At 44.5% G+C, this 25,063-nt stretch overlaps 1 protein-coding gene across 1 annotated transcript in view; it reads left to right on the plus strand.

Moving 5' to 3' along the window:
- Nucleotides 1-24,583, plus strand: part of LOC115776536 (V-set and immunoglobulin domain-containing protein 8-like) — a gene marked incomplete at its 3' end in the record, with an annotated part of 59,928 nt that extends 35,345 nt beyond the window's left edge. Inside the window, exons 3-4 of the mRNA XM_030724252.1 lie at nt 766-770; nt 24,248-24,583. Of these exons, the coding sequence (XP_030580112.1) occupies nt 766-770; nt 24,248-24,583 (341 nt within the window). The remainder of the gene's footprint in view (nt 1-765; nt 771-24,247) is intronic.
- Nucleotides 24,584-25,063: the final 480 nt, after the last annotated feature.

The raw sequence follows: 25,063 nt of genomic DNA on the forward strand, positions 1-25,063 counted from the left end.
AGAATGATGAGCAATTGCGATTGATTAGTATCAGTATTTATTGGTATTTGCATACTTCCCAAAATCTGGCTGCCACGGCACCTTAATCTGATAAAATAGCAAACGGTCAAGGCCGAGAAGTGTTGATGAGCATCACAGCATTTTAGATATTTAGGTTAAAGGTGTGTTGAAAGGCTGCATAGTAGTTTGAGTTTGTAGCCTCTGTGCTGGTTAAACATGTTTTAAAATATTCAAAACATGTTGTGTTTGTTTATTTTTACCATAGGGCAAGAGGCAGTGTACACCTGTACAGGTCGCCAGATTGTCACAGGGCTAACACAGAGACAGACAACAATGCACACTCACACCTATGTGCAATTTAGAGTGAACAATTAACCTAATCCCAGTAAGTGCATGTCTTTGGGGAGAACATGTAAACTCCACAGGGAGAGAGAGAGAGAGAGAGAGAGAGAGAGCGAGGCCCGGGCCAAGGTGGAATCAAACGCAGACCTTCTAGATGTTATTGTAGCTGTGAGGCAGCAGTGCTAACCAGTGCGCACCGCGCTGCCCGACTATGACTATGAAATATTATGAAATATATTTCTAGTCCTAGAAATATGACATATCTGGTCATCAATCATATTTTATTGCCCCTCATAATCACTTTTTGACAGAAAATATGTCCCCATTACTCTCTCCTTTGCACATCTTTACTTCTGAGAAATTCTGCCTGAAACTCTCAGTTGAATCATTTGATTCATTTTCTGTGTTCTATTTTGAATAAAGTGTTTGTTTTTTGCAACATTTTACAGTGTCCCAGCTTGCTTTGTAGTAAGGGCTGGATTTCATTTCAAGAGGTGTTCTGACAGCATGTCTGTATTCAGAAAGCTGTACAATAAGGCGCGTCTAAAGTTTCACTATGTCATTATGTAAACAGTATCAGCTCTGGTCATGTACGGCAAATGTCTGAGTCCAGAGGAGCTGGCTGACAGCCTGACAGCTGCCCACAGATTCGCAGAGGAAAATATATGTAGATTTTGTTGTCAGTTGTTGAAGCCACCATGTCCAGAGATCGCTGTCCCTGCCTTTAGATTAATGAATGAGTGTTCAGATAAGCATGTTGTAGATCTGCTCTGATATTAGTCTTGACATTGCCTGTGGGTGAAGCAGGTGCAGCAGGAGGAGAGGAATCAGATGTAAACTCAGAGTAACACTTTGTTACATTCTAAAAAAATCAGTTAACCCTGATTAACTGATCAACGAGTTAACTGATTTCACCGATTGAGTTTGCGGCGCACACTCAGACCAAGCTTTAACCCTTTAAATAAGTTATGGTGAAATCTGTCTGGTCATACAGCCTACTTAAACATGCCTGTTGTGAACATGAAGAGAAATCTTAGTGACGCTATTTTATAAATCAGAAAATCCTGTTGGATTAAGAAAAAAAAGTACAATCTCACCTGCAGAGACAAGCGGGAAGAAAACAGGGATCAAAGTCCAGCAGAGAGATGCAGTTACAGCTGACATTTCCTCCTCAGCTAGTGTCAAAGATTTCCAAATGCTTGCTAGATTCAAGAATAACAAAATATTAAAAAAAGATCATGAAATAATTAAGGTGACATTTAGAATACAGTTGAAAGCACACACTCTCTCTGAAAGGTCTGTTTTCATCAGCTCATTTTCTTTCTTTCTTTCTTTTTTGTTTTCTTGTGTGTTTGCATAGTAATAAAGGGGTAGAGTCATGAAAACAAATACTTTCCGAGCTGAGCCCTGGGGCCTGGGACCTGTTCCAGGAAGCAGGTTTAGTTTATAAATTAGTTTGCTGAGACGAGAGAAGCTCTCGCTGACTCATCCGTTCTGCTGCACCTGAAGCTGATTGACAGTCCTATTCATTTCCTCATTCATAAAGTCACTGTCAGAGTGCAAATTAAATTGCAAAGGTTTAAGATTTTACAAACACTGAAATCTCAGTTAGACGTTAGTTTGTTATGTCAGGTAGACGAGTGAATATATAAGGACAGAGACAGATTATGTCGTGGATTTATAATGAGCTCAGAATATGATGTATAGTCCCAATCTTTCTAACGCTGTGAATCTATGGCCATTAATGCAGCTGTATGACTGTCAGTCAGCTTCCCTGGACTGGAAACATTCACTGTCTGTTACTATAGCATTCACTGCTTAAATTGCACTCATCTGTATCTGAATTTTTCATGCTGTTGACACGAGTCCAGCCATATCACAGCTGGAATAGGCGCCAGCCCCTCTTCGTGACTCTCAATTGGATAAACTGAAAAAACTGCTGCAAAATTTTTTTTCAATTAAATAAGAAAAAAAAAAGATTTGATGGTGTTCTTCATGTCGGAGTGTGTTGCTGTTTGGGTGACTAAGTCTTCAGCTTAAACTCAGAGATTTGGAAAGATGAAGGTAACAGAAAATGTCTTCATACTCATAATGCACACAGTCACAACAACTTCTTAAATGTGCTTCCTATAAAAGTCTCCCTGTTTTAAAGCTGTTCATTTAAAACGAGGCAGGAACAAAATCACCTCTAAAAGTATTTCTGTGAACTCTCCTCAGACTGATCACAGATCAGCCACTCCTTCTTAGTTTCATCACACAAAAACAGAAAGTGTGCAGCTGGATCCACACATTTAACCCTAACAAGCAAAAACGATGTGCTGCTTTCTGAGCCAATCAGGAGCCTCGGCTCATCTTTCAATTAATTAATTAGATTCACAGTCTGTGGTCTGTATGGTGTGAGAGGGCGGTCCACAGTCCAGGAATATTCAGTTCCACTTTAAATGTTTTCCTTTTATTTTACTACGTCTATCAGAGTGTGTTTATCTGTTGTCCCACCAGTCAAGAACGTCGTCGTTTCACCTGTGTGCATTGTGCGTTTGCCATAGAGTGCACATTTATTTCTCTACCTCATAGAAAAGTGAGCTCATTGATGACCTTTAAAGGACTGCCTCACACTTCTCTCAGCTTGCATCAATACCTCATTAACACACATGCACTGTCCTAAGCAAGGAGGTAGTTTTTTTTTATTTAAAAAAAACAAAAAAACCCTTACATTACATTATTCTTCATGCTGTTTACATTTGTGTACTTTATATTGCTTATTTCACCCATCCTGTTAGATTCTCTGTGCTTATGTTAATCTCTTTAAAAGAAAACACACAGAGATGTTTATATCTTCAATGAATCATAACTTAGTTCAAGTACATGAGTGAGCAACAGCTGAGCTGGAATTACTGCCATCACTGGAAAACCTGCCGAGATCCCAGATCTGCAGAATCAGCACCTTCACGTATCCTCACAGAAGTCACATCAGTATCTCTGGAAATGATTTCATACAGACAAAAACATCCAGCTCTTTGTTGGTGTTTACTGGCAGCAGGAGATGTGAACCAGCAGCAGGAACCAGCATCTCCTCCAGGAGGAACAGCAGGAGGAGCACTCCTCATAAAAAAGTGAGCTAATCATTCACGTTTGTCATCAGATCCTGACTGTGGGACCTGTGCTTGCAGCTCGAGTTTTCACAAATAATTCTGTTATTGAATGAAAACAGAAATTATTTATGCTCGCTGAAGAAAAGCAGTGAGCCCAGAAATGACTAAAAATGTTAAATTCCACAGAGGGGCTCACAGCTGTGTCCTCATCTGTGTTTCACAGTCATGTGAGAAAGAAACCTTTCAGAGGACTGTTTATTTATGGCTCAGGTTCAAATATCTGAATCTACATTCATGCATTAAAGAAAACTCTTCCCTGATAACCACATGGTCCTGAAGTTCACCGATCACTTATCCATCCTAACTTCGTCTTAACTGTTTCACTCTTGTTGAGGGTGAAACTTCCACAGAGATCCCAGCATGAAATATGTTCCCACATTTTAGATGTTAGATTTAGATTTAAAATATTGATACATTAGATATTTTATATGTGGCCACTAGAGGGAGATCTTTGAGTTTAGATACTACATGGATGCAGGCAGATCATCAATGATGCTTCCTGTTTGTTAAACATGTCTCTTCTTTGACAGAAACTAAACACTTCCTGTTGGCTCTCTTTCACATTAAAAGCTCATTGAAGAAGGAATGGCTGCAAGACTTTTAATCTGAAAATTCCAGAGTTCAGCTTCACATATTTGAACTCCAGAGATTAAAAGCACACAACAAACTTCAACAAAATTCAACAACACCGCCTTTCAATCACATGATTAATGCAGACAACAAACTGCAGCTGATTTTCAGGAAAATCTTCTCTGACTGATAAAACTAGTCCCAGTGTGAGGAAGGCTGTCTCTTTGTGCCTGATATTTGTTTTCTTTAAACAGAGCAGAAAACACTTTTCTAAGGTGCCGTTTACACGAAGCCGTTTTCACTGGAAACGGTGTCGTTTTGATGCGTTTCAGCCTTTCGTTTACACGATGGCGTTTCAGAAACGATCCGCGTTTACACGAGGACATGTGAAACGATGAAAACGATGTAGTTCCCATGCCAGGCCACAAGTTGGCGTTGGTTTTCTCTTTGCAGTTTGTTTACGCAAGACGCGCATGCGTGGAGTGACACAGTAGGTAGTGCGGCAAATTGTTCATTACTTACAAAACGGCCAATGTGAGAGGTTTTGTGTGGACCGATGATGAGGTTGGATCGCTGCTGCACACAACGCTGAATTACAAAACGGTAAAAACACAGGAAAAGCATAAGAAGCACTCGTGAATCCGCGAGTACTGTTTATCAGTTTGCGCGTGCGCGAAAAACTGGCCGTCGCAACCATAGTGCGCATGTGCGAGTCGAGCGTTTTCAAATCACCCCGGTTTCAAGTGTTTACACGAAAACGCAAGCCGGTGCGTTTCTGAAACGCTCCACTCTGGACCCCGTTTCTGAAACACATCGTTTTCACTCTGTTGTCGTGTAAACAGAAGGGCGAAACGCATCAAAACGACACCGTTGTCGTGTAAACGCAAGGCCGAAACGCATCAAAACAACACCGTTTCAAAATGAAAACGGTCTCGTGTAAACGGCACCTAAAATTAGAAACATCCTTTCTCAGAGTGATGCTAAAAGCTAATTCATAGGCTGGACTATTGTAATTCATTATTACATCCCCCCAGGGATTCCCATAATGCATTGAGTGTTTCTTTTTATACACCTCTTTTCACTTCATATGTGTTTACACCCACTGTGACATGTTGTGTCCTGTCTCTCTGTGCTTTCTCTTTCTCTTTCTCCCAACTGCAAAACGGTCGCAGCTGTTCCTGCCTGGCTGGTTCAGCTCGATGATTATTCCCAACTACTGAGTTCTTCCTCACAGGGATGTTTTACCTTAACTTGAAGAAAATGTTGTTGTAATTTGGTTTAATATAATTAAAATCAAACTAAATTAAAATGAACAGAAGATGAAACAAAGCAATGAAGCTTTTTTGTCCCAGCATGTTATCTGAGACATGACTTCCCTTCAGGCAACTGAAAACTCACTCATAGACAAACCTTTTCAAACAGCAGCTTGACTCTGATAACACCTTTGGGCTAAAAGCTCAACGACAAAAACAAAAACACTGCAATAGCTTTAGATTATAAAGGTAGATTAACCAGATTAACCAGTAATCTGCACTAAGATCGTTTAAGATTCAGTCCCTCCTCTGTCGTTTCCTCATTATTTTTTCTTTAACCCCGACAGGAAAGATGAAAGGTAGAATTATTAAAAGAGAGCCACAGTGGTCAGACACTGATTACTGTGATGGTGACTCTGACGTGGGTGTAAAACTACAGCAAGATCCTTTTAGATCAGGTTAAAGGTCAAACACTCAGATTTTCAGTTGATTCACCCCCCCCACACACACACACACACACTTTTTAAAGTTTTTAATTCACTTTAATTCACTAGCTAATCCCCACTGTGATGAAAACCAAGCAGAGGGCTGTCCTCCTCTGTGCAAAACCTTTTTTTTTTGGTAAAAGATTTCTGCTCTCAGACCTTCATCACTGCAGGCTGAAAAAGACCCATCTGCACCTCCTCCCAGCAGAGCTGTCTTTAAGCAGTTAGGGCCTGTCAGACTCTCCACACTAAAAGAGGTGGTTCATCATATGATGACCTGTAAACTCTCCCACAGACTGGAGGCTTTTGATTCAGTGGGGCCAACTATCCTCGCTCTGATTAACAGCTCTCTTGCATCTGATTGTGTTCCAACTGCCTTTGAAGGAGACTGTTTTTCTACTGCAGCAAAGCTTTCTTGTGGAGTGCCTCAAGGGTCCATTCTGGGCCCAATTCTTTTCTCATTGTATATGTTGCCTCTAGGGTCAGTTTTTAGGAAACATAATATTTTTTTCCACTGTTTTGCTGATGGCATCCAGGTGTATGTGCCCATCAAACTGAGCAGCAAAGATCCATGGGAACCTCTGCTGAACTGTCTAAGTGACATTGAGTCCTGGATGAGAAACAATTTCCTGAACCTTAACAAAAAAAAAAAATGGAGGTTATATGCTTTGTTAAATTTGACCCCTCAAGCAACTCCTCTGGCAGTCATTTGGCTCCCCACTGTTGTGCTGCTGTGAAAAGAGAGGCAAATAAGTGCTGTTACCAAAATCAGTTTTTACCAACTCAGAGTCACTGCAAAGGTAAAACCTTATCTCCCGCAGCAGGACCTGGAACAAGATATTCATGCTTTTATTACTTCCTGCCTGGACTACTGTAATTCCCTGTACTTTGGCATCAGTGACGTGCGGTGAGGGTCGTGACTGGTGAGGCACTGACGTCATCACATCAGATTTACAAACATATAGCTTATTCACCATTTGATTGGCAACAGTTGTTTTGTTTAACATTAACATAGTCTGAAGCAAACCTTTTAGCTCCGGTGTTGGTCTTCCTTTAATTATTATCTTCTGCTTCGATTGAAAGTCCAGTTTAGAAAATTCTTTCAGTTGAGTTATGTAATCTTCCATGTTGAACATAAGGCCAAGCAACAGGAAAAACTAACTGGCCTTGCTAACTGTTTATGGTAGCTTGCCGCCGAGGAGTCGTAGAGTCCCTGGGATCACCAGCGCCCCCTACCATGAGGCACGAGAACTGCGTGCCTCACCTAGTGTCTCTTCGCAGCAGTTTCATGATCGCTCAACACAAGAATGCATTACACACACATACAGTTGTTAATGAAAAAAACAAAAAAAAAACTGTGCATTATATACACCAGCTAAAATATGGAAATTTAGTTCATATAGTAAAAGTGTTAGAACATTTTAATAGCCACATGCAAAGGGAAAGTAATCCGGTCTCACTGCATAGCATGCCAGCACAGTTAGTAGTCATTGGCAATGACTATACTGAGCCGCACCACGGATTGCGCAATCCGTGGTGCGGCTCGCCGGGCTGGTGCCTCACCGTTCGTCTCTTAGTATTTGACCAGCAAATGCGAAAATTCAGCGATTTTGAAAAAACTAATCTAAAAATGGTGTAGTTAAATGGAAAAGAACTTTAAAATACAAATCACTGAATGAATATAACCATTTAATTTATTTTTTAATTTTATATTTCCACGATGACAGGTGAGGCCGTGCCTCACCTGCCTCCCCTGACTGCACGTCACTGTTTGGCATAGATCAATCATCTGTGCGCTGCCTGCAGGTAGTCCAGAATGTGGCAGCTCATCTTTTAACTGGTATAAAAAAGCATGAACACATTACCCCAGTCCTGTCATTCCTTCACTGATTCCCTGTCCGTTTAAAAATCGATTTTAAGATTTTATTGCTTACTTTTAAAGCCTTAAACGGACTGGCACCTTTGTATCTGTCTGAGCTGCTTCACAGTCACACCCCTGTAAGAGCGAGGTCATCTAACCAGCTGCTCTCACAGAGGCCTAAAACTAGATTAAAACAGAGGTGATGGAGCTTTTGCAGCAGCAGCACCAAAGCTATGGAATGATCTACCTCTCCATATACGCACAGCTCAGGCGATACACTCATTTAAAACTTTGCTAAAAACACATTTCTTGTCCTTGGCTTTTGACTGCAGTGCTACCTCCTTTTAGACGATTACTTTTTATGGTATCTTTTTAAAATATATCTATTTATTTAATTGTATTTATTGTCTTTTAATGGTTTTTTTGAGTGTAGTTCTTGGGGCTATATATCTTATTGTGCAGCACTTTGGTCAACATCGTTGTTTTAAATGTGCTATATAAATAAACTTGACTTGACTTGATATGGTCATTATGCTTGATAAAAGACTCAAGCCATTTTGTTTGGAGGTTTGCCCATGCCTTATGATTATAAAACATATACATATGTAAATTATACATACAGTAATATAGGTGTACACAACACTATTTTTCCAAGAAATATTTGAAAAAGAAGTAAAAGATCAAATAGCCTTTTTTATGCTTTGCTCAGAGTATTTACATTCTGTCAGGTTTCCAATATGTGTCCCCCCCAATAGTAAACTCGTTCCTTCACCCTTGCTCAGCAGTTTGTGTGCTCATGTTTGTATGCTCCTGATGAGGATCTCCTCCCAGTTGTGGACCAGGGCATCACTGAGCTCCTGGACAGTCTGAGGTGGATCCTGGCAGCGCCGGACAGCAGTGCTGGTTTCAGGTCATTTTAACACATTTGCAGGCTAGAATTCAATTCAGTTAAATTTTATTTATAAAGCATCACATCACAACAACAGTCACCCCCAAGGTGCTTTATATTATAAGGTAAAGACATTTAGGTAAGAGAGAGATTACCACAGATGACCCCTTATGAGGAAGCACTTGGAGACACTCAGAAGGAAAAACACCCCTTTAACTTTGGGGAGGGGAAAAGGACATGTGAAACACGGAAGCTGGGGGGTGCTGCTGCACCTCTTGATGGATGGTAGAGGGTAAGCATGACCACCAAATTAGAAAATTAGCAAATACTAGGTTACTCCATGAAGCTCTCTGTTCACTGTTCTTGAGCTGATTTGAAGGCCACATGAAGGTTGGAGGTCTGTAGTTATTCACCCGCAGCATCCACTGACCCCACTCTGCGATTTTTACGTGGCTGAGTTGTTGTCATTCCCAATCACTTTGTTATAATCACACTAAAATCACACTGAGGACATTGAGTCTGAATGGACCATGTTCTGCACCTCCATTGTTGAGGCTGCTGCTCTGATCTGTGGCTGCAAGGTGGTTGGTGCCTGTCATGGTGGAAATCCCCAAACCAGATGGTGGTCACCGGAGGTGAAGGGAGCCATCAAGCTGACAGGTATTAGCAGGCCAAACAGAACGCAGTTCGGGCAGTGACTGAAGCAAAAACAGTTGTGGGAGGAGTTTGGTGAGGCCATGGAAATAGACTTTCAGATGGCATTGAAGCGTTTCTGGCAAACCCTCAGGAAGGGAAAAGCAGTGCTCTGCTCACACGGTTTATAGTGCAGATCGGGTGCTGCTGACTTCAGCTGAGGCTATAGTCAGATGGTGGAAGGAATACTTCCAAGACCTCCTGAATCCCACTGACACACTCAGTCTGGGGACTAGGAGGATGATTTGCCCATCAGTGGGGGCGAGGTCACTGAGGCAGTTAAACAACTCCTTGGTGAGAGGGACCTTTGGGTGGACGAGATTCGCCCTGAGTTCCTGAAGGCTCTGGATGTTGTACGGCTGTCTTCATTGACACGCCTCTGCAACATCGCATGGAGATCTGGGACAGTGCCATTGGATTGGCAGACTGGGGTGGTGGTCTCTATCTTTATGAAGGGAGGAAAGGAGGAAATGAAAGTCTGTTAGTCAAACCTCGAATCCAAGCAACAATGCAGTTTTTGTCCTAGCCATGAAACGCTGGACCAGCTCTTTATCCTCTCAAGGATATTCGAGTGTGCGTGGGAGTTTGCCCATCCAGTCACATTTGGTTTGTGGACTTTAAGAAGCCATTCGACTGCATTCCTTGAGGTATCCTGTGGGAGGTCCTGCGGGATTATGGGGTGTCTGGCTCGCTGTTGTGGGCCATTCAGTCCCTGTACAACCGCAGTGAGAGCTTGGTCCATATAGCCGGCAATAAGTTGGACTCCTTTCCTTAATTTAGTTTTCCTCTCTAAGTCTGAGGCCATGGTCCTCAGCTGGAAAAGGGTGGAGTGCTCTCTCTGGCTCAGGGATGAGTTCCTGCCCCAAGTGGAGGAATTCAAGTATCTCGGGGTCTTGTTCACAAGTGACGGGAGAAGGGAGCGGGAGATCGACAGACTGATCGGGGCTGCTTCTGCAGTGGTGCGGGATGGGCTCAGAGTAGAGCTGCTGCTACTCCACATCAAAAGGAGCCAGATGAGGTGGATCGGGCATCTGACTAGGATGCCTCCTGGCCATCTCTTGGGTGAGGTGTTCCAGGCATGTCCCACCAGGAGGAGGCCCCGGGGTAGACCCAGGACACGCTGGGTGATTATATTTCTTGGCTGGTCTTAGAACACTTTGGGGTCTGTCCGGATGAGCTGGTGGAGGTGGCTGGGGAGAGTGAAGCCTGGGCTTCGCTGCTTAGACTGCTGCCCCCACGACCCGGCCCCGGATAAGCAGAAGAGACAGACAGAAAGACAGACATGCAGCTCTGCTTTAAAGGTAACCAGAGCTCTACATCCCCATTGGTCATGTGAAGTAATCAATTCAATTCAATTCAATTTTATTTATATAGCACCAAATCACAACAAACAGTCACCTCAAGGTGCTTCATATTGTGGGTAAAGACCCTACAATAATTACAGAGAAAACCCAACAGTCCAAACGACCCCCTATGAGCAGCACTTGGTGACAGTGGGAAGGAAAAACTCCCTTTAACAGGAAGAAACCTCCAGCAGAACCAGGCTCAGGGAGGGGGGGTCATCTGCTGAGGAGGGGCTGAGGGGAGAGAAAGACATGCTGTGGAAGAGAGCCAGAGATTAATATCAATTAATGATTAAATGCAGAGTGGAGTATAAACAAAGTAAATAAGGTGAATGAAAAGATTATGCATTATGGGAACCCCCCAGCAGACTAGGCCTATAGCAGCATAACTAAGGGAGGGTTCAGGGTCACCTGATCCAGCCCTAACTATAAGCTTGATCCTAAAGGAAAGTTTTAAGCCTAATCTTAAAAATAGAGAGGGTGTCTGTCTCCTGAATCCAAGCTGGGAGCTGGTTCCACAGAAGAGGGGCCTGAAAGCTGAAGGCTCTGCCTCCCATTCTACTCTTAAGTATCCTAGGAACCACAAGTAAGCCAGCAGTCTGAGAGCGAAGTGCTCTGTTGGGGTGATATGGTACTATGAGGTCTTTGAGATAAGATGGTGCCTGATTATTCAAGACCTTGTAGGTCTTGAATAATCAGGCCCATGTGCTATCAAAATTTGAGGCTTTTTAAAAATGCTGTCTGATGTTGCGGCAGTGAAGAAGACTAAAAGCAAACAAACACTCAGACAAACAGAGTCTCTGGAGCTTGAAAAAAAGTTTGACTGGACTTCTTTTTGTTTCATTCCACCTCTCATCCAAAAGGCTTCTTCAGTTCTGAAACCAAAAGGCACACACAAATCCAAAATAACTCAAATGTCAAAGACAATAAGCAGCATATTTGCAGTGAATCATTCTGATGTGGCACATTTGGTCCAGTCCACTGAATGTGTCCTAACTGTGCTGGTTTCCCGAGGCCCCTCTTCTGCTCTACAGCCTTTCAGCACCAGGAAGAGAAAAAGCTTTAACTTCACCCCAGATGAAAACACTGGATAAAACCCCCTGCTTGACTGTGACAGCAGAAACTCTGCTGTATGAAGGGTCAGTGTGGAGCTGTCCCTGTCAGGCAGCACTGGAAACACTGCTGCACCTCACTCACCAGTGCCTGAATCAGGAAGCTGCTATCTAAACAGACACAGTTTCATCTTTAACACAGTGGAAAGCCCTTACTCACCAGACTGTTACACTGGTATTCTTTCATTTACAAATGCATCCTCCATCTGGTTCCCTCCTATTTCCTCCTATGTTACATTTCACGTAAAAAACAATACCACAGTCTTTGCTCTCAGGACTTTATTACATTCAGTGTGTACTGAGCTTGGCAAAAAAGCATCCTCCTTCTCTGGAACATGCCTCAGCAGGAGCTGCAGCTCTCCAATCTGGTTACACTCGGGGGGTTCAAATTTTAATAAAGGGATTCAAGAACATGTCTGTAGCTACTTGTGTTTGTTATCAATAAAATTCCTCTTGTTGGTAATTACATGTTATTGTTTTTTTTAGAAGTGTTAAGTAGATTGTATTATTACTGTTTTTACGTCATTTTTTGTTGTTTTTGTTTTGTTGTTGATGTATGTAACAGGTCTCTCTTGTAAATGAGAGAATAAGTCTCAGGAAATTTTCCCATATAAATAAAGGATTACTAAAACACAACTGCACAATAAGTAGGTTATTAAAAGAAAAAAAGAAAAAAAATAAGGAGGATTTCCACAGCTCCAAGAATGATATTTAAACTTTCAGAGAAGGAACCAGTTTCCATGTGTTTCCTCTCCTTGACTCCTCTTGTCTTATACACTGAAAGTGGAAACACGTCCACTACAATACAGCTGTGCTTCCTCCATCATAGTTCCTCCTGCAGCCTCGTCTCCTCTGTCCTCCTGATGCAGTTTAGGAAATGAGACATCCTTCAAAATGGAGCACATTTCAAGTGTTGGAGGTGTTGCTTTGATTAGACTGTAAATATTAAATATGTCTACTGTACTTTAAAAATGCTCAACATGTTATTCATTTATTTCTTTTATAGTAAATGAGAACATCATTGATGACCTGCTTGTATCCATGTAGTGTTTCCAGTCCAGCAGCTCCCTCTAGTGTCCATATCTAAAGCCTGTGGGAGGATGGTGTTAATCTAAAATATGAATCATAGTGTTCCAGTCAGTCATCAGTGTGTCTCTGCACAGCTGTCATTAAAATGTGTTCAGAGGGCCTCAGTGTGTGAATGGTTCCAGTTCAGCTCCATAACAGCAGCGTCCCTGGTTTGATTCCTGTGTTTCAGCTCATATCTGCCTCTCTCACTGAGGGGGACGTCCACTACATGGAAATGGATTTGATCAGGAACCAAACTACAGCTGATGAGGGGATGAGAGGGTTGCTTCCCTGCGCCTTCGGGCCGGGGACCAGGTGCTGATTGTTGTTATGCACCAAATGACAGGTCAGAGTACCAAACCTTCCTGGAGTCGCTGGGTTAGCTGCTCGAGTGACTGAATATATGGATGAATGAAGGAAGTAAAATCCCAGCCTAACATGAATAAATACTTGACCATCGAGTCTTCTCTTGTGTGAGGAGACTCGACCCCCCCCCCCCCCCCCCACCACCACCACCACCACCACCACCACCAAAAATAAAAAAAAAAGTGGCAGCATCAGGCTGGAAAGAACAGTCCACAGCAAAAGAAAAAACAGGAAGAGGCAGAACAAGAGCCTCTTCCTGCCAGGCCTGCCAGGAGAGCCACATGGAAGGCAACATAGTTCAGGCCACAAGTCGAGACACAGGGAGAGAGACCAGAGACGGAGGCAAGGCAACTAAAGGGGGCTGACCAAACAGCCAGTGATAGAGACAGAGAAGTCCAAGGGGGTGGCCAGGGGACCAGTGGTGAAGACAGATGACCTCTGGCGGGTGGCCATGTAGCATGCGGCGGAGGTGGATGAGGTCGGGCGGGTGGCCACGTAGCATGCGGCGGAGGTGGTCCAGAGCCTTGGCTAACCAAGACTCTCTAGTGACCTGGTTGGTGGGAGGTTCAGGACACTTGGAAGGCTCAGACAGCTCGGGCTGAGTGGGACCCTCTGGCTCTGGCTCTTACCATCCGCAGAGAAGGATAATATCCATAGTCCATGGAGCTGAACTATCCGGTTGGAAAACTCCTCTGATGTGTTGTAAATAATGTCTGTTGGGTCCATGCTGGTCAGAGTCTACTGTCACGGTCCGGGGGTGCAAGCCTTGTGGCTAGTTTCGGAAGGAAGGACCCAAACGCAGGACAAAGGACGCAGGAGCAAGGGGAGGTAAGTAACCAGTTAGCCTTTATTTTATCTGAACAAAATAAATACATGAACCGAAAAAAGAAAACAAACTAAAAGGAAACCTAACCTGGGAGGAACTGAAGGAATACAAAAAATCACTAGAGAATGCAGAACCAAAACACAGCCACAAAAGACTACAAGACTCTGAAATCTGACCAGGAGAAAACTCAGACAATAAATATACAGAGGGAATGAGGGATGAGTGGAAACAAAGACCTCATAGTACCATATCACCCCAACAGAGCACTTCGCTCTCAGACTGCTGGCTTACTTGTGGTTCCTAGGATACTTAAGAGTAGAATGGGAGGCAGAGCCTGTCATGGCTGGGTTGAATCAGAATCAGAATCAGAATCTTTATTGTCATTGTACACAGAAGTTGCACAACGAAATTTAAAATGCATTCCTTTTTAGGTGCCTCAGACAATAAATAATAAAATAATAAAAATATGAGTGATAAAAATGATTACTAAAATACAGTGCACAATAGTAAATTAAGATGAATCTAGCCCCAATACACACACCAACGCACGCACACAGTCAGCACTACCACCCACATCACTGTCCAAACCACACAGAGTTCAGTTCAATGATAGCCCTGGCATAAAAGCTGTTCCTCAGTCTGTTTGTTCTGGCCTTCATTGTCCTGAAACGTCTGCCTGATGGCAGTAGCTGAAACAAGGAGTGTCCAGGGTGTGAGGGGTCCTGGAGGATGTTCTGTGCCCTCCTCTGGCAGCGGGCATTGAACAGTTCCTGGAGGGAGGGCAGGGGACAGCCTATGATCTTTTGAGCCATGTTGATGATTCGCTGGAGTGTTTTCCTGTCTGCTGCTGTGCAGCTGTTGAACCACACGCACAGACAGTAGGTCAGGATGCTCTCTACACAGCAACGGTAGAAGGACACCAGCAGATTCTGGGTCAGATAGTTGCTCCTAAGAACCCTCAGGAAATGCAGTCTGTTGGGCCTTCCTGTAAATGCTGGTCGTATTGATACTCCAGGTCAAATCATCCTGCAGATGTACTCCCAGGAACCTAAAATCTGAAACCAGCTCCACTTCATCCCCCTCGATGAACAGAGGTTGAATGACATGTGTTGTCCTCCTAAAGTCTACTACCATCTCCTTTGTCTTAGTGGTGTTCAGGATCAAGTTATTCTCACTGCACCACCTTGACAGCCGCTGCACCTCGTCCCGGTATGCTGACTCATCCCCGCCTGATATGAGCCCCACCACAGTGGTGTCATCCGCAAACTTAATGATGCAGTTACTGGCATGTATGGAGGTGCAGTCATGTGTGTAGAGGGTGAAGAGTAGGGGACTCAGCACACAGCCCTGTGGACAGCCGGTGCTGAGGCTGATGGCTGAAGAGAGGTGGGGACCTACTCTTACCCTCTGGGAACGGTCTGTCAGGAAGTCCTTGATCCAAAGACAGGTGGAGCGTGGTATCCCCAGATCTGACAGTTTAGTCACCAGTCTGCCAGGAAGGATGGTGTTAAACGCCGAGCTGAAGTCCACAAAGAGCAGCCGAGCGTAGTTCCCCCCCTGCTCCAGGTGAGAGAAGGCAGAGTGGAGGGCCGTGGCAATGGCGTCCTCTGTGGACCGGTTGGCTCTGTAGGCAAACTGGTGGGGGTCTAGTCTGGGGAGAGAGACTGGAGATGACGTGAGCCCGGACAAGCTTTTCAAAGCACTTCATAACAATTGGTGTTAGTGCTACTGGCCTGTAGTCATTCAAACCTCTGATAGTGTTCTTCTTGGGGATGGGGACGATAATGGAGGACTTCAGGCAGGAAGGGACAGCAGCCTGGCTCAGGGACTGGTTAAAAATGCTGGTAAAAATACCAGCCAGCTGAGCCGCACAGACCTTCAGTATCCGTCCAGAGACACCATCGGGCCCCACAGCTTTCCTGGGGTTCACAGTTTCCAGCATACGCCTCACCTCTTGCTCTTGCAGCCTGAGGATGCTGCTGCTGCCTGCTGAGGGATGTTGGATGGCTGTCTCTGATTGCTGTACCTCAAAGCGTGCAAAGAAGCTGTTCAGCTCCTCTGCCAGATTGATGTTACGCTGATCAACTAACAGGCTGGGTTTGTAGTTCAAAATATGCCGAACCCCTTGCCACACCTGCCTGAAGTCGTGGCTCTGGAAACAGTCCTCAATCCTCCTCTTATACACAGCCTTGGCCTCCCTGATGCCCCTCTTCAGGTTGGCTCTGGCAGCGCTGTAAAGCGCCCCATCACCAGCTCTGAAGGCGATGTTCCTTTCTCTGAGTAAGCTCTGCACCTTTCCATTCATCCATGGCTTTCTATTTGGAAAAACCCGGATATTCTTGTCCACAGTTACAGTGTCGGTGCAGAACTTGATGTAGTCCAGAACAGCCGAGGTGTACTGCTCCAGGTCCTGGTGCTTGAATATGTCCCAGTCAGTTGTTTTAAAGCAGTCCTGCAGCTGTTGAGAGGCACCTTCAGGCCAGGTCTGAACAGTCTTAGATGTAGAAAGAGCAGTTTTGCTGAGGGGGGTGTATGCTGGAATCATAAGCAGGGACAGATGGTCTGACTGGCCCAGATGTGGCAGTGGCACAGCCCTGAAACCCAGCTTGATGTTAGAGTAGACTTTATCCAGTGTGTTGTTCCCTCTTGTAGGGCATTTAACATGCTGATGGAACTTGGGTAGAACAGTCTTTAAATCGACATGGTTAAAGTCTCCTGCAATGATGTGTACAGCCTCAGGATATCTGCTCTGTTGACTGCAAACCGTGTCATGTAAGAGACTAACAGCCGAGTTAGCATTAGCATCAGGGGGAAGATAAACAACAGTGATCAAAACAGCTGTAAACTCACGGGGCAGATAGATGGGCCTGCATTTAACAGTCATGTACTCCAGGTCCGGAGAGCAGTGGCTGTTCACAGTCATACTGTCTGTACATCAGCTGTTGTTTACATACAAGCACACACCCCCTCCTCTGCTCTTACCGGAGGTCCGCATTCTGTCATGCCGGTGCGTTGTCCTGCCGGCTAGCTCGATGGCTGCATCAGGAATGGATGAATGAAGCCAGGTCTCAGTGAAGAGCAAAACGCAGCAGTCCTTCACGGTCCTGTTTGTAGCCACCAGCAGTCTCAACTCATCCATTTTATTCGGGAGTGATCTTACATTGGCGAGGAAAACACTGGGTAACGGAGGTCTATGAGGCCGTTTACGTAGCCTCTCCAAAACGCCAGCTCTGCCGCCTCTTTTCTGCCTCCTTTCTCTGCGCCGTCTCCGTCTGCGACCCCCCCTCACAGGGATGATGAACCACAAAGAGCCAGGTGGTCTGGCGATGTCCACCGGGATGTTGTGAGAGTGGAGGAAGTCAGCCGTAACCGCCTGCTCACTTTGTGCTCCTATATGTAGGAGTTCGTGCCGTCTGTATGTTATAATGTCCGCCCGACATAATGGTGATGTGTTGAGCCACAGTTGAAGCACACATAACAACATACACAATTTCACAGAGCACCGAAAAGGAGAGCACTGAGCCGCTGCGACTATGCGCGCCGCCATCTTGAATGACCAGCGTATGGAGCTGTTCAGGCTGGATCAGGTGACCCTTGTGGCAGGCAGGAGAGAGGATCTCAAAGCAGGATGTGAGGCGAGAGCTGATTTGTACTTAACTTTTAATGAAAATAAATATGAAGGAACAAGGCTGGACAGGCCAGATACATGAAGACTAAATACTTGAAAACTAGACACTCAAAACTCAAAACACACAGCATGGACATTAACCTTAACGTACAATGACTCATGTTATGGAAATTATTTATCAAATGAGAGAGACAAGATTCCATTATATGCTTTATTCTCGTAGGAGGAGAAGTCACATACATAAACCCAGAGGAGTATGAGTGAGTTCTGAGTCTTATACAGAAACACAGTCTTCTTATACCCTGTTCACCCGTGTTCTCCCCCTCCTTAGCCCACCAATTAAGAAGAGGAAATCTTCCCAAGCTGCATGTCACAGCATAAACGAAAAGCCCAGAGGGAGGAAAGGTGTGTATGTGAAAGATAAGGGCACAGCCATCTGGGCAGTTTTTACGAACCCACAGGTCACAAACTCCATGGTTAAACTACAGATAAGGGGTTAAAGCAAAATTTATCTTTACACTTATAACCCAACAAAGACAAGAGCGGACAATAAATACACAAGGCTAATGAGGGGAGTAACAACAGGTGGGATGACAGCTGACCACAGTTACACAGACAAGGGGAGGTAAAACTAAACCCAACACACAGGGAACACAAGATTAAAATCAAAATAAAACAGGAAGTGACCAAAAATAACACACATGCAGACCTAACACAGAAAACCTGTCCAAGGGAGTCAAACATTACACAAAGAAACAATGGGAAGGGAAACTAAACACAGAAGAGCCAAGACACGGGAACAAAACAGATACAGGAATTCAAAAAACTGTGCCACCAGCCCACAACCATGACACAGCCCCTCTCCTGTGGAACCAGCTTCCAGCTTGGATTCAGGAGACAGACACCCTCTCTATTTTTAAGATTAGGCTTGAAACTTTCCTTTATGATCAAGCTTATAGTTAGGGCTGGATCAGGTCACTCTGAACCATGCCTTAGTTTTGCTTCTGTAGGTATGGGCTGCTGGGGGGTTCCCATGATGCACTGAGTGTTTCTTTTAATTCACATCTTTCCATTTCATATGTGTTTACATCCACTGCAACATGTTGTGTCTTGTCTCCCTGTGCTCTTGCTTTCTTTTTCTCTTAACCGCCCAAAAAAGGGATTTTCCTGCCTGGCTGCCTCTGCTGTAGAATTATTCCCGTTAAACGGAGCTACTGAGTTCTTCCTCACACGGATATTTCACCTCAAAGAAACTGCTGTTGTGATTTGGTTTAATATAATAAAAATCAAACTAAATTAAAATGAACGTTAGATCAAAACAGGATAATGAAGCTAGTTGTTGATGAAGTTGAAGATGAAGTTGTTGATGACACATCGCTTAAGACGGGGGTGTCAAACTCCAGGCCTCAAGGTCCAGTGTCCTGCAGGTTTTAGATGTGTCCCTGATCCAACACACCTGAGTCAAATATAGAAGTCATCAGCAGGACTCTGGAGAACTTGACTGCATACTGAGGAGGTAATTCAGCCATTTGATTCAGGTGTGTTGGATCAGGCACATCTAAAACCTCCAGGACACGGGACCTTGAGGCCTGGAGTTTGACACCTGTGGCTTTGGAGGACCATCTCAGCGCAGGTCTTAAGGACACATCCGCTAACACTGTCTGGTCCAGCCGCTTAAGACCTGCGCTGACCAGCTGGCACCTGTGTTTACACTGATATTCAACCTCTCACTGAAACTGTGTGTGATTCCCACCTGCTTTAAAAAGTCCATCATAGTCCCTGTCCCAAAGAAACCACACCCCAGCAGCCCCAATGACTTCAGGCCCATAGCACTCACCTCTGTGGTGATGAAGTGTTTTGAAAGACTCATCAAGACATTCATCACCTCCTCACTGCCCACCACCCTCGACCCACTACAGTTTGCATACCGGCCAGACAGATCCACAGATGACGCCATATCCTTCCTCCTCCACAAGACCCTTTCACACATAGACACTGGTAAGGGGAACTATGTGAGAGTGCTGTTTGTAGATTACAGCTCAGCATTCAACACCATAGTTCCCTCCAGGCTGGTCTCTAAGCTGCTGGACCTGGGCCTGGGCCCATCCCTGTGCAGGTGGGTTCACAGCTTCCTGACCAGCAGACCACAGGTGGTACGAGTGGGTCACCTCACCTCATCCTCCCTCACCCTCAACACTGGATCCCCCCAAGGCTGTGTGCTCAGCCCTCTGCTGTACTCACTGTACACCCATGACTGCGAGGCCACGTCAGAGTCCAACGTCATCATCAAGTTTGCTGACGACACTGCTGTTGTGGGACTAATCTCTCACAATGAGGAGACAGCCTACAGGAGAGAGGTCTCCCGCCTGGAGAACTGGTGCCAGGAGAACCACCTCCTGCTCAATGTCAGCAAAACGAAGGAACTGATCGTGGACTTCAGCAGGAAGCAGCAGAGGGACTACCATCCACTTGTCATCAGTGGTGCTGAGGTGGAAAGAGTGGACACCTTTAAATACCTGGGAGTGACCATCTCACAGGACCTGTCCTGGACTCATCACATAAACATCACTGTGAAGAAGGCCAGACAGCGTCTCTACCTCCTCAGGCGGCTGAGAGACTTCAAGCTCCCACTCAAGGTGCTCAGGAACTTTTACACCTGCACCATCGAGAGCATCATGCGTGGGAGCATCACCACCTGGATGGGAAACTGCACCAAGCAGGACTTCATGGCCCTAAAAAGGGTGGTTCGTTCAGCTGAACGGACCATCAGAACCACCCTCCCCAACCTGCAGGACATTTACACCAAGCAGTGCAGGCTGAGGGCCATGAAGATCCTAAAACAGCCCAGCCACCCCGGACACTCTCTCTTCTCCCTGCTCCCATCAGGCCGGCGTTACCGCTGCCTGAGGACTAAGACTGAAAGGTTGAAGAAGAGTTTTTACCCACAAGCCATCCGTCTGCTCAACTCTGAGCACTAAAATGCATTATTATACACAATGAAAATTATTATATTATTCTATAATTCCATGTCTAGTGTGTATAGTGTCCAGTATATAGTGTATAGTGTGAATTAATTATTTTTATTCTTTTTTTTTATATGTGTGTGTATATATGGCTGCAGGTACAAAATACATTTCACTGTGCACTATCTTATCTTATCTATTTTGTTTCAACATGTTCTTTGAGACGGGACTTCCCTTCAGGCAACTGAAACTGAAACCTCAGTCATCCACAAACTTGTTATGAAACAGCAGCTTGATTCTGATAATAGCTGCAGGCTCAGAGCTCAGCTCAAATAGCTTTAGATTATAAAGGTAGATTAACCAGATTAACCAGTAATCTGCACTGAGATCGTTTAAGATTCAGTTCCTCCTCTGTCGTTTTCTCATTTTTTTTCCTTTAACCCCGACAGGAAAGATGAAAGGTAGAATTTATAAGGACTTATTAAAAAGAGCCACAGTGCTCAGACACTGATTACTGTGATGGTGACTCTGACATGGGTCTAAAACTACAGGAAGTTGCTTTTAGATCAGGTTAAAGGTCAAACACTGAGATCTTCAACTTTCCCTGTTTAAAAAGCTTTGAGCATCTCCGATCTTTATGAAAGATCCTGGAGTGTCACCTCAGTTAAAGGTAGTATTACATTACATCATGTCACCTCAAGGTGCTTTATACTGTAGGTAAAGACATTTCATGAACTAGCACTTGGTGACAATGAGAAGGAAAAGCTCCTCTTTAACTTCGAGGGGGGGAAAAGGATGTGTGGAGCAGGGAAGCTGGGGGTGCTGCTGCTCCTCTTAGTGGATGGTAGAAGGTATGAATGACCACCAAGACAAATTAGAAAATTAACAAATATTAGATTACTCCATGAAGCTCTCTGTTCTTGAGCTGATCTGAAGGCCACGTGAAGGTTGGAGGTCTGCAGTGACTGACTCTGTGGAAAGTTGGTGACCTCAGTGCACTGTGACCCTCAGCATCCTCTGACCCCACTCTGTGATTCAACGTGGCCGAGCTGCTGTTGTTCCCAATCACTTCCACTTTGTTATAATCCCACTAACAGCTGACTGTGGGATATTTAGCAGTGAGGAAATTTCACACCTGGACTTGTTGCACAGGTATCCTCCTATCACGGTACCATGCTGTAGTTCACTGATGTTTGTAGCAGCAGTCTGCATGCCTAGGTGCTTGGTTTATACACCTGTGGACATGGAAGTGAGTGGAACACCTGAAGTCAGTGATCTGGATGCTGAATGAAGACTCTGGGCAGTATAGTGGATGTAAGGAGCCTGACTGAGGAGGACACTGCAGAGCCCAGTGGGTCAGAGTGAGGAGGAAGTCCTGAAGATGCTGCAAATATCATCTTCTGGTAAAAGTAGAAAAACTAGAGAACAGACGGAGTCAGAGCTGAAAAATTCTGCCTGTTCTATTTGTCTCCCTGAACCCTCGGGCGGGTTTTGATGGGAAAATGTAATGTGTTTACAGCGTAGTGCGCCTGCGCCGTGCTCATAGTGATATGAGTCAGTGGAACTCACCCAGCAGGCTATCTTTGTTCTTTCTCTGATCTCTATGACAGAAATCATTTATGTATTTAATTACACTTTGGATCTGGGTGTGTGTGAGTGAATCAACAGAAAAAAGGGGGGATTTCTGGCTCTTAGTCTACCTGGAATTACAAGAGCTGAAACACACCAATCGCTTACCATGGTCACGTCACCTGGCGGGGCGGGACGTTGTGTTTGAAATACCCTTAAGATCAGAGTTTGAATCATCTGTGCTTCAGCAGCTGAACACTGTTTATCGAGCATCCAGACCCTGATAAATCCTAACACACGGCCTCTCTAAAAGCAAAGCTCAGAGGAAGCAGACACAGGAATGTCTGCAGGAACATGTGCGTCTCTCTGCTGCGCTCTGCTCTTTGCCGGCATCTCCATCTCTGCAGGTGAGGAACCGCTGCTAGAAACCTTCATAGTATTTTTGTTTTAACTGATTAAGCTGCTCATTAATGGAAGTTTGCTGTAATCCTGATCATCATCAGCATGTGTTTGTTCCCTGCAGGAGCTCAGTGAAATATCTGAGCTGTAAAAATAAGAAGTCAAAGGCCTGTGGAGGCTTTTTGAAATGATCGTGTGCTGATATTAAAATGTCTTCATGGGCCAAACACTCGATGATAAATATGCTTACAGAACAGCAGCTGCTGTTCGTAATGAGCTCCTCATTAAGATATTTATATTGTAAGGTAAAGACCCTTCAATAATTACAGAGAAAATGCAACAATGAAAATGACTACCTATGAGCAAGATTTATGCGACAGTGGGAAGGAAATAGAGAGGGTGTCTGTCTCCTGAATCCAAGCTGGAAGCTGGTTCCACAGAAGAGGGGCCTGAAAGCTGAAGGCTCTGCCTCCCATTCTACTCTTAAGTATCCTAGGAACCACAAGTAAGCCAGCAGTCTGAGAGCGAAGTGCTCTGTTGGGGTGATATGGTACTATGAGGTATTTGAGATAAGATGGGGCCTGATTATTCAAGACCTTGTATGTGAGGAGAAGAATTTTAAATTCTATTCTAGATTTAACAGGGAGCCAATGAAGAGAAGCCAATATGGGAGAAATCTGCTCTCTCTTTCTAGTCCCTGTCAGTACTCTAGCTGCAGCATTTTGGATCAGCTGAAGACTTTTCAGGGAGCTTTTAGGACAGCCTGATAATAATGAATTACAATAGTCCAGCCTAGAAGTAATAAATGCATGAATTAGCTTTTCAGCATCACTCTGTCATTAGAGGTCATCCAGGCCTTAATGTCTTTAAGACATTCCTGCAGTTTAATTAATTGATGTGTGTCATCTGGCTTCATTGATAGGTAAAGCTGAGTATCATCTGCATAACAATGAAAATTGATGCAGTGCTTTCTAATAATACTGCCTAAGGGAAGCATGTATAATGTAAATAAAATTGGTCCTAGCACAGAACCCTGTGGAACTCCATAATTAACCTTAGTGTGTGAAGAAGACTCCCCATTTACATGAACAAATTGGAGTCTATGAGATAAATATGATTCAAACCACTGCAGTGCAGTACCTTTAATACCTATAGCAAGCTCTAATCTCTGTAATAAAATGTTATGGTCAACAGTATCAAAAGCTGCACTGAGGTCCAACAGGACAAGCACAGAGATGAGTCCACTGTCAGAGGCTCTAAGAAGATCATTTGTAACCTTCACTAATGCTGTTTCTGTACTGTGATGAATTCTGAAACCTGACTGAAACTCTTCAAATAAACCGTTCCTCTGCAGATGATCAGTTAGCTGTTTTACAACTACTCTTTCAAGAATCTTTGAGAGAAAAGGAAGGTTGGAGATTGGCCTATAATTAGCTAAGACAGCTGGGTCAGTGATGGCTTTTTAAGTAGAGGTTTAATTACAGCCACCTTGAAGGTCTGTGGTACATAGCCAACTAATAAAGACAGAGTGATCATTTTTATATTCATAAATATTCATGTTTATATTTGAAATATCAGTAATCAAAAAGACCCACCCCCCACCCCAAATGATGAGAAGTAACCTTAACCATATTCCTGAGGCCCCTCTTCTGCTCCACAGACCTTCAGCACCAGGAAGACAAAAAGCTTTAACCTCTCTGCTCTGTGCTGTTTCCTCTTTCAGGCCAGGAAACCATCACAGCTGAGTCTGGACAGAACATCATTCTGCCATGTCGAGCTCCAAACAACAACCAGATCAGAGCTGTAGTGTGGGCCAAACCTGATCTAGAAGATGAACATGTGTATTTGTACCGGGACGGACGGTTCGATCCAGGAAAGCAGAATCCAGTTTATAGGAACCGAGTGGATCTGCAGGACAGACAGATGAAGGATGGAGACGTGTCTCTGATTATGAAGGATGTGACAGTTAATGACTCTGGGACATACGAGTGTCGCGTCATCCAGAGAGGAGCGAGCCGTAGTAACAAGGCGCCCAGCATCATCTACCTGAGTGTTGTTGCTCCTCCAGGTGAGTGAGCAGAGTTCAGTGTGTCTGTGATCAGAGGTGAAGCTGCTTCCTGGTTGTTGATGTTTGTTTCTAAAGATGTTGTTGATGAGACTTTGTAGAAAGCAGCTGGTCTGAGTGATGTGATCAGAGTGCAGTAGATAATGTCTGACAGCAGTTTGAAGAGGAAATGGATTCTGTTCTGTTCTTCACTCATCACCTACCTGACAGCTGACACCTCACACCTGTTTCTACCTGCAGGTCCAGGAGGAGGAACCACAGAGGATGGAGGGAGGAAGAAAGAGGCTGGATTCAGTTCTGGATTTATTGGACTGTTGATGTCTCTGGGAATTTCTGCAGCTGCATTTGTTATTCTTGCCATTGCTCGTCTTTGGTGTTCTTCCCAGTAATGTCTGACAGCAGTTTGAAGAGGAAATGGATTCTGTTCTGTTCTTCCTGACAGCTGACACCTCACACCTGTTTCTACCTGCAGGTCCAGA

Source organism: Archocentrus centrarchus, unplaced genomic scaffold (assembly GCF_007364275.1).
Source record: "Archocentrus centrarchus isolate MPI-CPG fArcCen1 unplaced genomic scaffold, fArcCen1 scaffold_33_ctg1, whole genome shotgun sequence".
NCBI lineage: Eukaryota > Metazoa > Chordata > Actinopteri > Cichliformes > Cichlidae > Archocentrus > Archocentrus centrarchus.